This window comes from Aptenodytes forsteri, unplaced genomic scaffold (assembly GCF_000699145.1).
Source record: "Aptenodytes forsteri isolate BGI_AS27 unplaced genomic scaffold, ASM69914v1 Scaffold143, whole genome shotgun sequence".
Taxonomy (NCBI): domain Eukaryota; kingdom Metazoa; phylum Chordata; class Aves; order Sphenisciformes; family Spheniscidae; genus Aptenodytes; species Aptenodytes forsteri.
In genome coordinates, this window is record NW_008794951.1 from 2,133,776 (window position 1) to 2,153,266 (window position 19,491).

Sequence of the window (19,491 nt, forward strand, 5' to 3'; positions counted from 1 at the left end):
TATTCCAGAATGGCATAAACGTAAATGAAAAATGAATTTGGCCCATCTCCACTTAAATTGTTTTTTGGCCAAATTACAAATGGCATTTACACCAAGAGAATGGGGGTTGCGCACAAATTGTGTGTTTAGAGGGACTTATGAAATAGGTTAATAAAATCAATTCTCAAAGCTAAATTTGTTCTGACAATAAAATCAACGACTTGCTCAAAATCAGTATTTCTTGATTTACCGAAGTACAAAAATGTACTCTTGAAGTAGACACATAGAATAACTGCCCGTTGCAAAAACTACCACAAATGACAAGCTTTCACTTTAAGGCATTCACTTTAATAGATGAGTTGATTATGAAAGGGTTTAATCATTTATTCCAATATCAGTTTTGATGGAAACACTTCTTATTAATCATTCTGTGTTTGTTATTCACCACCTTCTCATTCCTAAGCATAGTATTCTGCATTCATAACAGGGGGATGGAAGGACAGCTGGGGTTGAAAAGATTATATGCTGTGGCAAATAAACCTCCAAGCTCTGACTAATTACTTCAATCTCATACTTCACTGTGAGGATGTTAATCTGAATTTAGAAGGAAAAGGACATTCGGTTGAGGTATTTATACGGTATGCCAGAGTTCTCGGTACTATTTCGGCATGTACAAAACTTGGATGACTTTTCTTCTCAGCACAGATGATTTTAGTGTTCTTCAATTAGTTAGTAAGGAGCAAATCTAAAGAAAATGGCTCTTCAGAGCTAGGTTTATGAATATATATTTGTATATACTCAACACTCACCATTGATGCCAAGATTTTAGCAGACACCTACATTAAAATCAGTTTTTCCAGTATCTTTCATTCTGATAGAGCTGGTCATATTTTTTGAAAATGCTGCCTCTGAAACCCTGAATATTAGAACATGAAAAAGAGCTAAATTGTAAAGGCAAAGCATTTTTCAAGGATATCAAAAGGTGGTGTTGGTCTTCATTTGTTCTGTGATTTTTAATATTCACCTCACTAATCTACAGCACCCAGCATCTGAATGCCAGACTTTTCAGATGAGTGCCCCTGCTGCTCGGTCCTTGGCTGCTTCTAGGTCTGGCTCCCATTCTTCATTTGTTTTTTGGAAGCTGTTTTGTTGTAGGTTAATTAAATTAATAATAAACCCATATTGAACCTTATACTTTTGCATCTGAGCTGGAGGGCCCATGGATTGAGCTAGCTGATCTCCCAGCTGTACGGTCTACTGAATATTTCTTTCGGTCAAATTGAAGCCCAGCTGAAGAGAACAGAATTACCTGCTACATCTCCTACCTTCCCCATACCCTTTAGATAGGAAGACTATTGTAGGTACTCTATATCAGGGACATAAGCTTTGGTCTAAAATACTCCTACTGACTTCTCGAATGGCTGCACTGCTGACTGCTCTCCGAACTTGCACCAGCAGTGGGCTGGCTGGGGGGACCACCCCGCAGCAGGACCTGTGGCAGGGCCTCCTGGCCACAAGCCGCAACAGGAGTGCTAAGGGAGGAGACTGGGCTGGGACTGGGCTGGGGAGCGAAGGGAGGAGAAGAGAGGGGATCATTATTCTGCTTCACTGCCTGATGAACTTGGGCTTGATCCTGGTCTAGATCAGAGGCATCTCTAGGTTGCACTTTCTCTCAAATGTGCACATTCTCGTAGTGTTCGCTGCATCCCTAGGGTATAAAGAAATTTTTTAGCCTGGCTATTGGTAGCAAATGAGAGCACATTGTATGGGTATGTCTGTCTGTCAGTATTCTTTTCCTCGCAGTAAATCAAAATCTTGGGCCAATTTCAGACAAGTTTGTAGAGGAACCCCGGCCTTCACAGCAATTGAATTCCTACACGTTCCATAAAAAATATAAATCCAGTTGGAGGAGAGAGACCTAAAGTGCCCTTTCAAAAGGAAATATTGCAGCATGAGCGTTCTTTTATTAAACTCCAGAGATTCCACTCAGGATCTAATAAATGCTCCATTCACAGGAAAAGCTTCATTTGGTGCTTGGATCTTATTAAACTCCCAAGCCAGTCAGCCATGAGACGGAAGTCCTTAGAAAACCAGACTTCATTAGATCCAGTGTTCATAGAAGTTATATTGACGTTGTGGGAGGTTTTGTGTGAAAGTAAAAACACTTCAGCTCAGCTTGAGCGATAAGCTTCGCTTCTTTCCTGCCTCCATTGCCATGGTGAAAGCTGAGGAGAGAATTAGCAGATATTTCTACCATCTTGCAATTTCATCCTGTGTCTTTCCTCCCATGAGAAATATGCGGGCTGAATTTCCACCACTCTGAACCTCAAGTCATTTATATCTGTGCGAGTGGTAGCAGTTAGTATTTGGGAAGTGTTTAAACCAGTCTCGAGGACAGTCCCTGCAAGTATAGAGACGAAACATTTGCAAGGCAACAGAAAATGAATCCCAAGAGCTTTCTCTTAGCCTGTAACCATGGCCTTGTTCTCGTGCTGATGTCAGTCCCACTAGGCATGAATCTGTGCCAAAGCAATAGCTCTGGCCTGATTGATGGTGTTAATAACTGTCACTGCTGTGTTCCAAAATGAAAGGTCTGGTTTGAAGACTTTTTCTTGACATTTGCACTTCATCAGCCTTCGTTCAGCAGTTCTCCACATGAGGGAACCATCTATATTGTGTTGCTTCACATAAACTTCAGTGACACTGCAAAATGTTTTGCTCCCTTATAAAAATGTGACAGTGTTACTTACGTGGGCAATTTGCTTGCATAGGTCAAATTAAAAGGCAGATTTCTAGAACAGGGTTTAAAGGCGACCCACACATGGCAAGAATGCCATGTCCTGGACAGCCTACTTTGAATGATGGAGGAGAGCGGAGAGAGCAATAAGTAATACTGTGATGACCTACTTGAAATGGTGAAGTGAGAGGCAGAATGCTGGAAAGCAGGGGTAAAGATGAGCAGAATTGCTTGAAAATGCAGTATATATCTCAAAAATGCAAACGCTGACATTGCTCCCGCAGTCACTAGTGCTGCAGGCGCTCCCCACCAGCATCTGCACAGGCACAATATGCTTCAGTGGCGGCGTGGAAGCCTTTTGAGCAGAACAAAAAGCTCCCAGGACATGGTGACCTCGCTTGAAAGCAGCGATGAGGGTCTGCTCATCGGAGCAAGCACAGCCTGAACAGAACTTTCGCTGGCTACGTTTAGAGGCAGGAAAGGAAAATGTGAAAGACAAAAATATGATCTGATGAACGGGTGAGAAACGGGGAGAGCGAGCTGCCAGCATAAAAACCAAATTGATTCTAGGCTGGAGTACTTTTAAGCCAGGTTGAGAGTAGGATATCACAAAGCAACTGCAGGATTACATGGAGCCAATTAATTAATTAGTATTGCAGGTCAGAGGAAGACACACTATCCCTTTAGGTGTTTCTCTACATACCCGACAGTATGTACTGCATTCTTGTAAAAGCAGAAAGCGCAAAACGTTTTCTCATTGGCTTTTTTTAACACGAGATGCATAATATTCTAATTGTGTCAGCGAGCTGCATGCCATCAAAAAGCAACAGCTTTGTTTTCACAGTAGCAAAGTATTGCAAAACTACCCCTGCTCTTGATTTACTTTTAGTCCTCTGCCTCTGTGAGGCTTTTGATACACTGTTCTAGTTATGTGTAATTAACGTTTCATAAATATTCCAAATCTCTGAACTGTGTTTTTCAGTGCTTTGCAGAAACGTTTTACGTGTATTCGTGAAATCGCTGAACAAAAAGCACACAAAGCAGAAATGACAACTTATAGGCCCTTTAATTTTTATTTGTGGTCTTCCCTTACAGAAGACTTTCAGAGCTTTTTGCTTTTAGGAAAAGATCTTTATTATTATTTTTTCTAATATTTGCTGCATGAAGGAGTCCAGAAAAGCTGTTATTTTTTTCCAGTATAAAGTTGTCTTATTCTCTGGTTCTTTTTACTCTGCTGCTTAACTTCACGTTCTTTCTTCTCTGGCTTTGCTGGAGTACCAGAGAAGCTAACCAGAGTGGAAGTCGTGGCCCCAGCAAAATCAGCAACTGGTTTGCCACCGACTTCAGTGGAACCGGGGCTCCTCACTGGGTGCTTTTCCAAGCTTAATTGAAAGGGTAGTGAGTGGCGAGTGTGTAGCAAGGAGCAACTGTATCCTAAGAGAATGTATGTGTTTCTGAAAAATAGACCGAAACAGGTAATGGACAGAGCCTTTACTGAGGCATTTTCAAGCCTTTTCAAAAATGAGCCCCCCCCTCAATTAATTGTTAGTCTTCGGAAACCATAAACCTATACAAAAGAATTCCAGCCATAATAGCATATGCAGGAACAAGCAGTCACTAGTATCCATACTTTGAAGCAAAACCAAGCTGAAAGCCTTTTTAAAAAAGGATCTTCAGGTAGAAGATAAAATAATCTTTTCCCAGGGGTAGAGGAGAGGTTAAGTAGCCTCTCCTTAACAGGAACTGAGAGAGAAGAGGCTCATAGGATTAGGACCTCAGGTGGAAAAAAGTCTGTGAGAGCTCATGAATCAAACTTGTAGGTGTATAATGTGATTTTTAGAATATCAAACAGAAAGCAGGATGGTTTCATCACAGCTAATTTATATTCTAATCAAATTATTCTATCACTGAATTTGAAATATTAGTCATAGCAGCGAGATAGCGTGCGATGAAGTCACACTGCAATTTCTTTCTTAAAGCCCAAGTGGTCTTTTTATTTTGGTCACCTGCAAAACAGCAATTTATTTCAATTATCTGCCATAAATAATGCATTACTACTGAGTAAAAGACTATGTACATTTTAATCAACTCTTCCAGCGATTGCATCCTTTTCTTTGATTGTTGAGGCAGGGAGCATTAGACACTTGATGGTGGAGTGAAGGAGACCTGACAGACCTCTGCTCGTGACTTTTCTCTTACTTTTTGCTATACAGAGCCAGATTTAAATTGGTTTTTTAATCATTTGTTTCCAATGAGAAATTGCAAGAAGGAAGAAACTTCTGTAAGAATTGGATGGCTGGCAAGAAGGGAGCAGCTCAGCCCTGAGGCTAGGTGCTCTCAGGTGCACCTTCGTGACTAACAGAAATCTCCACGCTCACCAAACGCTGCCTGCACGTGCACAACCCCCCCGTACATATCCACTCAGCAATACCAACACATCCTGCTGCCCTGCCACCCCCAGGCTTCCTCCAGCTCACCCACCATCCTCACCTGGCCGAGGCCCTAGCACCCTGCTCAGCTCCCCAAACACCTGATCCTCTTTTAGCTCTCTGGGGAAGGGGTTCCCAGCTGAGAAGCTGGCTCGTTTTGAGGCTCTCCTGTCAGTCTTTCCCAAGCAACCAACTCATCTGGTTGCTTCACTTTTTATTCTTTATGCGCAAGTAGCCTTTGGTTCTCTCTCTCATTTAAATATGGTTTCAGTACGATGGAGTCTAGCTGATGAGTTATTTGTGGCAGAGGCCTTGTATCTGCTGCGCTGAATTACACTGCTGAAAATGTTTAGCGCAGCTTTGCCAGACTGGTGGGAGCCTGCAATGGGTTGAGATTTATCAGTGACTACATCTGACTTCTTTCATCTGTTGAGGAGACATAGTGGACAAAATGGATGCATGAAGAATATAGACACATAATATATACCTATATATGCATATATAACTATGTCTGTATACATATATGCATATGGGGTTTCTACGTATACTGCAGAGCTACCATAAATAATTGGATAGTGAAAGCTGGTCCCTGACACCTTGGAGTCCAAGCCCCAAGGAGGTCTGCTGAGAAGGGAATGTAGATGTTGATGGGAGCATGCAGAGGCAGGCCGAGCAGACAGTGCCCCTCGTTTTCTTTTAATTCAGTTGTTCACGCACATCCACTAATAACAAGGCCTGCCTGTGATTTAAGAAATATCTGCTTTAATGGAGACAACTCCTACATTAGCCAATTTTTTTAAGATTGTCAGGGCTCGTACTGTGTGTATGTTGCTCTCCTCCTCTCACCAGCCAACCCTTCACACATCTCTGGGGTAAAGGACCTCCCACAGGTTAAACAGGTTTTGTGTGTTATAAAGTGAATAACAGTAATAATTGAGCTTTACGTGGAGCTGTCTCTACTGCCTCTATTCCAAGCCTTTCGTATTGCCCAGCGTATTCTGGTTTGGGCATTCGGAAGTGTTGCACAGCATGAGGGGAAGGGAGACCGAATGGGCTGGCAGAAGTCTGGAGTTCGAGTACAGGGCAGGTTTGAGGCCAGCAGTCACCAGAGGTGGTGGTGTCCTTCCTGCAGAGATGTCGCACGCTGCTGGGATAGAAATTGTTGCATTGACTAGGGCAGAGGCAGATTGACCTACATCGTAGAGGAGTGAGGACTGGTCTTTGGACTCCTGGTCTGTCTTCACGACAGCACAGATCAGGAGAAAGCTTACAAAAATGAAGGCATAAAACCAGTGCAAGTGAAAAAAGCGATATAGGCATTTAATTCTATTGTCAGGTCATTGAAATTTTACATAGCTGCGAACTGCTGCATTTGAAAGCTGTAAAAGAAAGTCTGGGTATAGTTGTATGACTGAAAGCATTGCACTGCAATAACTGGAGGAAGGGAGGTCAAAAAAGCCAGCACAGTGGTACTTCTGGCCTGCAAATTGCTCCAGGTGCTAAGGGGAATCTGAAAGTCTGCAGATCCTGTCAAAACAACACTGTAATAATAACAGCTTACAAAGGGCAGGACTTTGAAGCATGTCAGTGCGAGGGAACTCTAGAGGGTGTTGTTCCCGTGCTGCCGAGGTACTTCTCGGGTCTCAAAGCTGGTTATAAACAAAGGCTGAAAAGGTTCTAGTACCAAGAAGTGTTGCTTTGGCAGTATTAGTCATATCTCCAGTATTATTATTAGGACTAAGTTTGCCCCGAGTTATGCTTACAAGCTGCTGAAGTCAAACAAAAGTAAGCTGTGACAACCACAGAAAGTGACGTGGCAGGAGCTGCAGCCTGGGCAATGACAGCTAGGAACGCCTGATTCCCCCTCTTCATGATACCGTGTTTGCTTCAGCATCTTTTCTACCCTTGTTTCTGCCAAGGGAAAAAAAAAATGAAAAGACACTGTGCCAGCGGAGGAAAAAAACCGCAAATGTCAAGACAGAAATTGGTTGTATCCATTTGTAGCGTGCCACACAGAGGTTACATTTATAGCTGTGCTTTATGAAGTTTGGGCCACAGAGACGCAAACAGAATGATAGAGAGCGCCATTTTATGCAGTATGTTACTGTGACAATAACACTCACATTTACAAACAAATTAGCTAAAAATGTCTGAAGGACATTCAGCTTTTACAAACTGGGCCTCATCTCCTGCTGATAGATTCCTTTGGGATGGGTATGGCATGCAAAATGATACACTGCCGTGGAGAATAAATTTATGAAGTTTAGCAATGTAGGTCACATTGCAGAAAAATCATAAATGTCTGAACATCACTCAACAGCCATTCAATCAACTGCTCAAAGCAAAATGGGAAACGGAACAGCGTGTAGCTGTCTCTGGTGAGAACTGTGGAAAGTCATGATACGATGTAAAACCCTTTAGGTCCTCCATCCATATGTATTTCTTTTTTCTTCTATTTTTCTTGCCAGTTCAGAGTTATATTTCTGGGTTCATGTCAACAGCGACAACAAAACCAACGTGTTTTTTGCTATTACTACCATGAACTGTAATAAGTGTGTTGGGTGGCTCATGAAAGGTATGCCAAAAATTTGGGGAATCAGGAGAGGCCAAATGGTTGAGACTTGGTATAAGTAGCCTAGTCATAAGGAACTAATTTCATTGTGAAATGATTTTTGTATGCTCCCATCCACAAGGATTTATAACTTACACTATTTGCTTCGGTCTTTTTGGATTTGGTTTGAAGGAATAAAGAAAAGAAGACGTTTTAAAAGGACGTTTCTAGATCTAGCACTGTCTAGGGATTCCTGTTGCTTTCTAGATCTAGAAATTGCTGAGAGCCTGAGATCCAGAGATGTAGAACTTTGCTAGAGATGTCGAGAGCCTTTCTGAAGACATCTAGTGCCTTTGTAGATCTGGGGCCTTTCTAGATCTAGAGCTTTTTGGAGCACGGTGGGGGGCATCCATAGCTTCTGGAGCATGTCTAGAGACTCACTAGATCTTTTTCCTGGGGTGGTTTTGGAGCACCAAAGGCCTTGTGGCCTTTTGGAGCTTTTTCTCAGAGCCTACCTAGCACTTCTCCGGAGCCCTTCTGCAGCCCTTTCTGGCTCAGCAGGCTTTTCTAGATCCAGCGCCCTCATGGGCCCTTTCTGAATATAGAACTTTCCAGGGACACCTTCTAGGGCCTCCTGCACGTCCCTGTCCCCCACCCCTTTTTTTTGTTGTTGTTGTTTTGCAAGAGGCTTTGTAGAGCTTTCCTGAGCCCTTCTAGGTCTGGAGCCTTTCTACGCCTTTCTAGATCTAGAGCTCAACTACTGAAAATCAAAACCTTTATTTAGCTATCTGATTAGGAACCTGTTGGAAACCTAATTTCAGGTGCACTTTTAAAATCTTTGTCTAGAGCCTTTTTGAAAGGCAAGAAAGCCGAGTGCCTCTCCTTTTACATCCAGGTTGTATCCATCCCAGGCTTGAGATACATTATTTAGTCGAGTGGTATTTCTTGAATTTTGCTTGAAAAAACATTAGTCCTAAACTTTATCCTTGTAAGCTTTTCTGGCACAGTCTGATAATGCATATCCAAATATGCATCACAGCAGTAACCAATGCCCTTAGCTGACATAAATTTAAAGCGGAGTGCCTGCTTATAGTCTCAGACTAGAATCAAACACTCTCCAGTGCATTTTCTTGCGAGTATCTAATCAATGTAAATACTCGCATAGAAGGATTACTGCATGGAATGCAGTTGTCTTGTTTGTTCTGCAAAATGCAAGATGCCTAATTTTTTTTATTAGCTATTTGAAGTCTAACAGCAGTATGTGTTTGCTTTCAATGCAGCACAACAGCTAGTGAGATTACATTCATTTTGCTCAGGCGAAATACCTATTATGTAAATACTTGTGAAAAATTAGTTGCAGAAAATCGTGTCCTGATAACAATTAATCGTGGTGCTAATTTCTGTAAAAGTAAGGACTCAAATTACTTCCATTGCTTTTTCTGCCTAGAATTATTTATATCCATGTGAAAAAAATACGTATAATTTAAAGATAAAAACCAAAATTTTCTATAGTTGTTTTGCTTTAACTCTCTGCTACATTTTAGTAAAGAATTAGTTCACTCTTACAATGGACTAAAAAAAGCTATTACTATTGAATTGTGTATCGTTGTAGGAATTTGCCACAGAAGATGCCCTGCCATAAGCATGAATTGCAGAATATCTATTTTTTCCCATCCTTCCTTCTTTCACTTGCAGAAGTCGTGTTTGTGAGTTTAATGGTGTAACTCTTAAGGGAAAGCTTAAATCACAGAAGTGAATTTGCATTTTCTTGTGAAAGCTGTGGAGTTAGCATTTGTTCTGATCCTTGCAGGAATGTGTTTTGCAGCCCTGCTCTGGCTGAGGAGGCAGTTGTGGCTCCCCCCCGCCCGACTGGCAACCTCCTGGCAGCGGCTCCTCATCCCCCCAGTCCCACAGTCTCACCAGCCCCCCAGCCAGGGGGTCAGGGGAGCGCTGCCCTGAGGAGCACTGCTGTTGTCGGAGACAGTTTCCTGGGCGAAGATCCGTAGGAAGTTTTAATTTCAAGAATTTAAATTAAACATGAATTTTGATTGTGGCTCCCGCACGCCCGACTGGCAACCTCCTGGCAGCGGCTCCTCATCCCTCGCTTCCCCCAGTCTCACTTTCTGCCCAGCCCTGGGGTCAGGGGAGCGCTGCCCTGAGGAGCACTGCTGTTGTCGGAGACAGTTTCCTGGGCGAAGATCCGTAGGAAGTTTTAATTTCAAGAATTTAAATTAAACATGAATTTTGAGTTTGACTCGGGATTCAGGGCAGAGTCAGAGTATTTGGGTGATATATTCACAGCGGCTGGTGTTGCTCAAAGGCCAGGCTTTCACTTCGTTTGCTTTTTTCAGTTTTGGAAATTTCATTTCTATGTATCCTCTCTTCCTCTCAGTTTTCAGGCCAGGTGCTTTTATGAACCTCAGTAGTTATTGGAAGCAGACGACACCATAACATACTAGCTCCAGCCTCCACTGTTCTCAAACAGCTTTTAATTACTGCCTCAATTAAAGCTTTTCAAGATCTTCCTCCCACCTTTTCTGCATTGGCAGCTCAATGGCTTTCTGCATCCAGAACTTCTGAGCCCAAAATGGAAAGATGGAGCCAAAACTAGTGAGAGATTTATTAAGCTTTATGCAACCTTACTTTCATGCTGCCTCATCTGACAAGCACGGGACCTGGAAGTGCAAGTTAGAAAGTGAGGCAAAATGGAAACAGTCCTGTTGTTAGCTAGGTTTCCACCTGGTCCCGCTCCCTCCTTTTGGCCATGCAAATTAACTGCAACGGTATGTTTGGAGGACATCTATTCCCACTCCAGCACTGGAGACGTGTTTGGGTTAGATTCAAATTCATGGTCTATTTTGAGATATTTTAATTGAAGAGTCTAAGATTCCTCCTCTCAGAGGTACCAGCCTGCTCAAAATACTTTGTTAATTCCTTCTGAGCATTTAACAAAGTATTTTTTTCATAGCCTGTATAAACCATGGGTACCATGTTTAAACAGCCTTAAATGGCTCAGGAATCTAAGTCCCATTTATTTTCATAGTCAATGGGCTTATGTGATTCTGGATAATATTCCTTCTGTTATTAAATAAAGACGGTGTGAAACCTGTCCCCATAGAAATCAACTTTTCCTATCGACTTAGTAGACCCAAGATTCCTCATACGGTCTTTGAAGTTGTGAAGCAGAAAAAATCATAAAAAAGGAATTGTGAAACAAGAAGAGAGCTGGAAAGCGAGAGCATAGCAAATCTTGTGGCAAGTGAAGCGAAGACAAGCAGTGAAAACCTTTGGAGTGGTGCCTTGCCTTCGCGTGCCTGCGCTGGGTCCCTCACCCGCTGGAGATAATTGACGGCAAAGGCAGGTTGGCGGGGAGACTACCCGAGCCGTGATGCTGGACAACTGGTGGCCTCAGACCTCTGAGCTGCATCTGTAAATGTGCCACAGCTGCTTTCCCAGCCCAGGGTAGAAAACAACGGTCGTTAGGCTGCAAAACTCATTTATTTGGGTTTTTCACTGGGGAACGATGAATGCAGAGAGCGCAACATTTGTGAAGTTTAGGCAGGGACTGCTACAGCTGAACTGTATAATTCTGAATTTTATAATACACAGTATCAGGAGCATGAGAAACAAAGGCTCCTCCAGCGTGGGAGGAGGCTGTAATCCCACCACGGGGAAGAGTTCCCCGGTGTCAGACCACAGCACCCGAACTGTGTCTCTGCGTGCCATCAAGAAAGAAGCTAAGCTGCTGAGAGGAGCTGACAGTGTCAGTGTCAACAAAAGAAAGAGCCCAGAAGTGAGAGCAAACTGACAGAAAATGATGAAAAAATATCCGTGGTTGTCAACTGTGAGAAAATAGAGAGAAATACATGTAGTGAGACATCCTGTAAAAAGTTCAGGGAAGCAGAACCAGTCTCCTTCAGCCTTGTAAACTACATGCCCGCTTCTGATGGACCGCCTGTGCCAATCCTTCCTCGGAGCCATTTCTCTCGCAGAAGGAAGGAGAAAGAAGGGTTTGGGTGGGAAGAGGGAAAAATGCTCTTTAGAAGGATGTTGTGGTGAGTAAAAGGGTTTGGCCTGGAAACAACAGCTGAAGTGCGTATAAATAAAAGGAGATGAAAAAAGGCAGTTAGCAGCAAAAGAGAAGTACGGAGGATGTTATGATCAGGTCTGCAAATGCGTATCGTAGGGCTGAATAAAGGCAAAGGTAGCATAAACAGAAGTACCTGAAGCTGAGCAGTACAGATAGGAAGTAATCCATCAGTCAGGACTATCAGAAAAATTTTGGCATGAATTTCATGCTACTACATGAAATTGAATCAAAATATACAAGCAATGCATGGCGAGAAATCAAAGCAATGGTGAAGCCTCTTTAGGGATTTATGCTACTTCTTTTAATCCATGATAAATGAAACTTATCCCAGTGAAATTTACCCCCGCAACCAAACAGTTAAGCTCTTGAAACCTGCATCTGCAGACAAGGATAAATTTTTCCCTCTTTACTTTTCTTACTTTGATATGAACGGGAGAATTTGTTTGATCTGATTTGTTTAAAATAGTACCAAAAATGCCACAGCCGTAAAATGTCATGCAAAATGTGCAGAAAGTTTTAGCCATATGGTCAAAACCAAAAGTGAAACAGTATTCTTCACAAACTAGCACTTAAATGTGTGTACGTGTGCGGGCGTGTATGTTTAAGAAGTATATGAGCGCAGGCTCTCTTATCAGTGCTACTTTGCAAAAAACTCACGTTATTTATTTAGTTGGAAAGCTTTGCTGTGAGAAAAATATTTAAACATTTCAAAACCAGGTAGGTAGGTAGGTAGGTAGATAGTTGTACAAGCACAATGCATATTTTGCAAGAAAGAAACAAACAAAAAAAAATATCATTCGGGTCTGAGAGCTATTTAACTACCTAAACATCGATCTCCCAGTGAAAATTCATTTAAACTGACGCCACCTTAGTGCACTTTGTGTTTTCCAGAACAGTTGACATGAAAAAAAGTATTAGAAAGTCAGACCAGTAGGTGTTAATTTTGCAGTTCTCAAACCAGAGATTGATTATTAGATCTAGCTGGAGCCTTTATCTTGACAGTTAAATGCTGAATTCCCAGAAAAGTTGACACGTTAATACTTATATGCAAAAGGTCTCATTGCTCAAGGGTTCACTTGTTTCGGCAGTGATTTTCATTGCATATACTCAGTCTCCAGTGAACCAAACCAGAATTGTCACCTGAAAATTTCAATCTGTGAAGAATGTGAGGTACTGACTGCTACTGAACAAACCCTATCTGTTTGTTTATAATGGGATAATTGGCAATGCCATTTCTGTACACTGCTCAAAAAAAGAACCCATCAAATATATGAAAAAACACTTGCAGTTGGCCCAATTTTGAATTGTAAGAAAAATATACATACATGGGAGAGGACTTTTTACAGGGGTTTATGAAGTACTGCTTCAAATTAAAAAGTATATTAACTGATTTAATATTCTAATCCTAACTGAGGTTTTGTCTGAAAAAACTTTTTAATAGGCACAGTCATATCTGATGAGAATTGAAGTGCTTCTCTGTAGTATGTTTATTGGCTCTGAATGAGGCACAGCTGATGGTTTGGTCACAGGAACCTGCCAGAGGGCAGCTTGCTTTAAAAGAAAAGAAACAACCGGTGACTTTTCAAGTAACAGTGAACCTGAGGGTGCAGTTACACTTCAGCTTAAGCTGATTTAGGTGATTAGTTTTTAGCCAGCAAACTGTCCTGAACCTGCTCTCTGTAGGAGCACATAAACACTGGCCTTGCTGCTGGGGGCTGCACTGGGGGAAGGGATGGGGTGGCGTGGCACTGCAGCAGCCCCAGCTTATACCGGTTTAAGAAGCCTCGAAGTCTCACCCTGACAAGAGCAGTGCAGATTCTTTCTAAATCTGCAAAATTCTTCTTCAGATTAGGAACGCTCAGGGGGTTGTGTTTGTGTGTATGTTTGATTTTAATTGGCCTATTTCACCTTTTTTTCCCCTCCAGTTGCACTAGCATAAGCTTGCAGTGAGCAGCAGCTGGTTTTTGTGCTGCAATCTCCAGACAGGTACATGCTAGCTTTAATATTTCACCTGGGATTAAACCATTAGTACATCCATGACCGCTTTAAACCCAGGAAGGAGAAGCTGTAGCCATACCTTCTGTGAGCTTTGCAGAGCAGAGAGCTAGGCAATGGTTCTGGTGTAGTAACCAAAATTGTTTAGATGTTCCCAACTTAAATTTTATTTATTTTTACCATAATGCAGCTAGATGTGATCAGTAAGAAGGCAAATGTGCTTGCAGTTAACAGCTGTTAAGACTAAGCTTTAGGCACATTGCTGCAAGTGAAATGGACAGTTGCATAAAAGTTTATTCTATCTCAATAAACCAAATCAACCTCAAATCAACCAGAGAAAAGGTTGGTTTGGCCCCAACGAGTCCCTGTTTATCTGCAAGACACCAGGCATACCCGCACAGTGGGAGGAATTCAAATTATTCACTGGGCAAAGGCAGTGTGGCTGGTCCACGAAGGAAAATCAGCTATTAAGACACAGCAGGTGCTATGCAGAGTCATTATGGCAAAAATTGATAGTTTCAGCCCAAAGTTTTTATCACTAATAATCTACTTACGGTTAATCAACGATTATTTTTACAGCAGAGCGATCTGTGAAGGAGGCCGTTGAAGGTGTCTGTTTCCCATTAAAAATAATCCATTTAACTTTGATAGAGCAATCAAATGTTCTGCATTAAAGGTACATTGCAAATATGTTTTTTTTCCAAGTTTCCTGAAGATAGCCTTGTAGAGATTTTTATGCTAACTAAAGAGGTTTATTTGGTGTCCCGGTGAACTCTCAGTTGAAGCATGAGCTAACAGCAGTGTGTAAACCAGCCCTAGCACAGCGGGTGGAATCTGGGCAGTCTCACACATGCACAGAAATCAGCACCTTTATGGGAGGAATCTGTTTCCAACTGTTTCACCACATTTATCATCATTTGGAAGGACTCTACCAGTTCAGAAGAGATCTTGAACCCAACAGCATTAGTCTTAATGCCAGTTATTATGCTGTCTAGTAAAATGGACTGGGCACAAGGAGGAATTCGATTACTCCGTGAGCCTTCATAATTGTGTGGTGCACCACGTAACCACGCAGGGCGAGACACGGCAGCCGCAATGCCCTCGCTTTATTAAAACATCAATTATCAAACCAGCAATGTACTTCTGGAAAGGAGATTATTCAGGAAATACTGATGCTTGAGAAAGGGAGAGACTTGGCCTCCAGCCTGGTTCCTGAGCTGACCCCAGGCGAGCAGGTGGCTTGCGATGGCTACACACCCCACCATATGTTATTCCTCAGTGCTGAGCATTGTATTCGCATCTGCAGTCTCTAAATTCATAGATCTTTTAATTAGCACAGTGGAAAAATGAGCAAAAACAGTAACAAAATCAGTAAATGAAATAATAGAAGCTTCTGTGGCATATAAAACCGTTACATTTTAGCCTGGTATTTATTCTCTTCTGATGATTGAAATATTTAGTCCAGAAAAATTCCACTCAGATAAAAGCAGCCATCTCTTCACAAAGGGTAACAGGCAAAGCATCCCGAGACAGACAAAAATAGGCTGTCTTGCAATCTCGGTGGCTCAGTTGTTCTCTGACCTTTCCATAGACAAGCTGCAGTCCAAATCCTCCACTGGCCATTAGCTGGGGAGAGGGACCAGTCTACTCTGTTGCTGTTTCGCAATTCAGCGGTCATGCACTGCCTACTGAGCTTTCTCAACAGGAGGAATTTGAAGCTCTGGCCAGTACATGCTACAATCAGCAGCCTACGTACTGGTTGCCTTTCAGGTTGACAGGCTGCCCCACCTGTAATTGGGAGCATGTTTAATTCCTCCAGATCCTGATGCAACAGGTGTCAGACGAGTGAGGTCATTCTTCTAGCATTTCCTCCAGCATGGTTTGGAAACTTTGCTTGGTTGGCGCTCTCACCTGCATGGAAAAAGGCAAAAAGCTAACCTTAAATATGAAGAATTTACTTAATCCGTGACTGAAATACTGAATTCACGAAGCAAAATCATTAGAAGTAATTACGGCTTGGCTATTGTATCATGTGAAGAGTGATATATTGGTGTGTTATTACGTTACAAAGAATTAACGAGCTCATATTTCTTACGGCATATAAGTCTTATTAACATTTCTTGCTTAGTAAATAAATTGTGGAAATGTGTCGTACTCTTCTAGTATGTCATTTTCCTTTGGTACTAACAGTCAATTAAAGTGTTAGGACATTGACAACCTCTAACTGTTTTCCACTCTGCCAGTGTTGACTGCAACCTTGAAACAATAACATTCAGACCTGGAAAATTTTCTGGCTGATGTTGCATGACATGAAGTGTGTGTTCTCATTTGCATGCCTGCATAGGTATAACAAAGTTCCCACCTTAATGGACTTGTGCAAATACCTCTCAGAGGGTGCTAAACTACTTTTCAAATCAAGTTTTGTTCCACACTGGACCTGGACCTCAGAAAAGAGTATGCTTGTTGAAACTTCTTTGTGCCAAACCCAATTAAAGTTACATACTAGAGAAGCAGTGCTGGGTGAATCCACCGAGTGCCTTGATGACAAGGTGATCAGAGATGGTTGAACGAAACTGCCTTACTGTCTTAATCATTCTTTTTTCTTTTTTTTTCCCCTGCCTTCCCCTTAATTTTTTTTCCAGGTACGGTTAGAGTGGCCAACAGACCTCACAGTGAACCCTCTAGACAATTCACTGTATGTCCTGGACAACAACATTGTCCTGCAGATCTCTGAGAACAGGCGTGTGCGAATTATTGCAGGGCGCCCCATTCACTGCCAGGTGCCAGGCATCGACCACTTCATCGTCAGCAAGGTGGCCATCCATTCGACCCTGGAGTCAGCCAGGGCGATCGCTGTGTCTCACAGCGGGATACTCTACATTGCAGAGACAGATGAAAGAAAGATCAACCGTATACAACAGGTCACAACCAACGGTGAGATCTCTATAATCGCTGGAGCCCCATCAGATTGTGACTGCAAGATTGATCCTAATTGTGACTGTTTTTCAGGTAAGGCGACGCTAGTTATTCCCTGTCTCTTATCTGTTGAGATCCCCTGGCACAGCTGCAGATTAGCAAAGTGACAAGGGGAAGGAGAGACGAGCAATGATGCAGTTTCCTTGGAAAGCCGAAAACCTTTTCAGCAGCTCTTTGTGGATTTAATCCATTGGATGTAGAGATGTGAGTCTTCCAGTTGGCACTGGAGGAACCTCAGGGTGGTCTTAGCTTTTCCTCTTTTGATGCAGAGATTGCACACCGTTCAAAATTAGCTCCAAATCTGCCTTTCTGTGTCAGCTATGTTTGCCCATGTTGAAGAAGGTACCAGCCCCAGTGCAGATTGCACCTAAATGCTACTGGATCAGGCAGCCCTTCTCACCAAGAAGAGTACCAAGGTGTTTCACATCCAGTGAAAAACACTAGCTTATGCCTTCTCATCGCTTGTGTCATGCTGCACAACCAGCAAAATGGTGCAAACACATAATGTTCAGAATTTCTTCTTCTTTCTGTGTTTTAAACTGGAACAGCCGGCGCCAGGCCCGCGCTGCACCAGTGGACATTCTCAGCAGCACAGCTCCTCTCCCCTGCATGCACTAAAACAAATTGTGGTGCTTTTTTTCATAAAAACATATTTCATAATGGGACAAAGGACAGCATTCCCATATACAGAGGCGTGCAGTATGTTGTCATCTTGTCATCTCTAAGAACCACTGCATCCATAATGTCATCATAATTCTTAAGCCTCCCATTTCAAGTAAAAGGTTAATTACTGACAAGAAAACATTACCTATGTCAAGAATGGAGAGAAAAAAATGTAAACGGTCTTTCAGAGAAGGTGGGTTGCTGACCCAGCGTTACGATGATAACCAAAGCTTCATGTGCATTGCCAAGTGCTGTTGTCAGCTTCAGTTACAGCTATGGTAGAGCAGCGCTGAAAAGGATCCTGTTCAGGGTTCCTGTTGAGGGAAACTGCCCTCAGTGCTGAAAAATTAAAAACTGTGGCAAGTCTAATGATTGTGCCAACGCTGGGTTGGTGAAAAGGCAAGGTCAGAAGACCAGCTAATTTGTCCATCTCCAAGGAAGCATAGGGTATGCTCAAAAATCTCCACCAAATTTCATTTCTCAGTCAGGAGAAGGAAAGCAATACAAACAGTAATGTGTTTTTCTCTAAGAGTGAGGTTTAATATGCTTTCTTGCTAGTTACAGAAAATCCTACTCATGTAAAGTCATTTCGATATGCATATGCAGCCCGTGATAATGCAAATATCCTCCTCAAGCCTTAAAATACACAAACCAAGTAAATTATCAAGTGATGCTGGAAGGGGTGGTTTCTCAAGGCCCTTTTTGACTATTATTCTTGTTTTGTTTTCCTGTAGTGTTGAGTTTTTAACAAGTATAAACTAATCTTTGCGTCAGTGTCATTTTAGCTGAATTACTGGGTTTTATTTTCTCTTTGTTTTATTTATAACATGATTCTAATTTAACTACATGCCAACAGACAAATAGTAGGGAATGAAACTTCAGGTGTCATTTTTTTTTATTTCACAATTTTGCCATTAATGCTTTCCTGAGCAGCAGGGTTTGGGCCTTAGCAAAAATGGTGTAAATTAGATAATTTACGTTCTTGTTTGTCTTCACTGAGACTGATTTAGAGTTGCACCAACCTTAGATAATATGGATTTAATTAGTTGGAAGAAGATACTGTTTTATTGACCTGTAAATGATACTGCGGAGAAGCAGTGTGTCAGGCTATGGGGATCAGCTTAAATGTGGACATTACAGATTACTAAAATTACCATTGCTCCTCCAGGTGATGGTGGATATGCCAAAGATGCAAAGCTGAAAGCACCTTCTTCTTTAGCGGTCTCTCCTGACGACACACTGTACGTAGCAGACCTCGGCAACGTTCGCATCCGTGCCGTCAGCCGGAACAAGGCTCACCTCAGTGACACGAATACGTATGAGATTGCGTCGCCAGCGGACCAAGAACTGTATCAGTTCTCCGTCAACGGCACCCACCTGCACACGCTGAACCTCATAACGAGGGACTACATTTACAATTTCACCTACAGCGGGGAAGGGGATATTGGCACCATCACCAGCAGCAATGGGAATTCGGTTCACATCCGCAGAGACACGAGTGGGCTGCCCCTGTGGGTCGTGGTGCCGGGGGGCCAGGTGTACTGGCTGACAATAAGCAGCAATGGGGTTCTGAAAAGAGTTTATGCCCAAGGCTACAACCTGGCTCTGATGACATATCCTGGAAACACGGGGCTTTTAGCAACCAAAAGCGATGAAAATGGATGGACAACTGTGTATGAGTAAGTCCGTGACATTAAATGCCTGATGTAAGGAACCCTATTTTAAATGAATATTGAAATTTTTTTAGTCAGTTCTAGTAATTTAAAAAGACACTGCTACTAACGCTGCATGAGAAAGGACAAGTAGTGCTGTTGCACAAGCTTTTACAAGAGAACACTACCATTTCTTAAGTGCCAAAACCTGTCATATGTAAAAGCTCTGTACGTAGTGCTCATTAAGTGCAGCAGAAACTGCCTGAAATTATACTTCATTTGCACTTTATTATTGTGAATCTGTTTCTCTAAATGAAAATATGATTATGGAATTTTTTGTAACTAAAGAAGTAGAGGCAAGTTGTGATATGAATCAGGAATTTGCAAAATTCCTGACGAAGGCAAAAAGGGGAAAATTA

At 42.2% G+C, this 19,491-nt stretch overlaps 1 protein-coding gene across 2 annotated transcripts in view; it reads left to right on the plus strand.

The window, feature by feature from the left end:
- Positions 1-19,491, plus strand: part of TENM1 (teneurin transmembrane protein 1) — a 254,601-nt gene that overhangs the window by 212,242 nt on the left and 22,868 nt on the right. For both annotated transcript variants that reach the window (XM_009275367.1, XM_019471028.1), the window contains 2 exons: positions 16,424-16,790; positions 18,589-19,099. In XM_009275367.1, the coding sequence (XP_009273642.1) occupies positions 16,424-16,790; positions 18,589-19,099 (878 nt within the window). The remainder of the gene's footprint in view (positions 1-16,423; positions 16,791-18,588; positions 19,100-19,491) is intronic.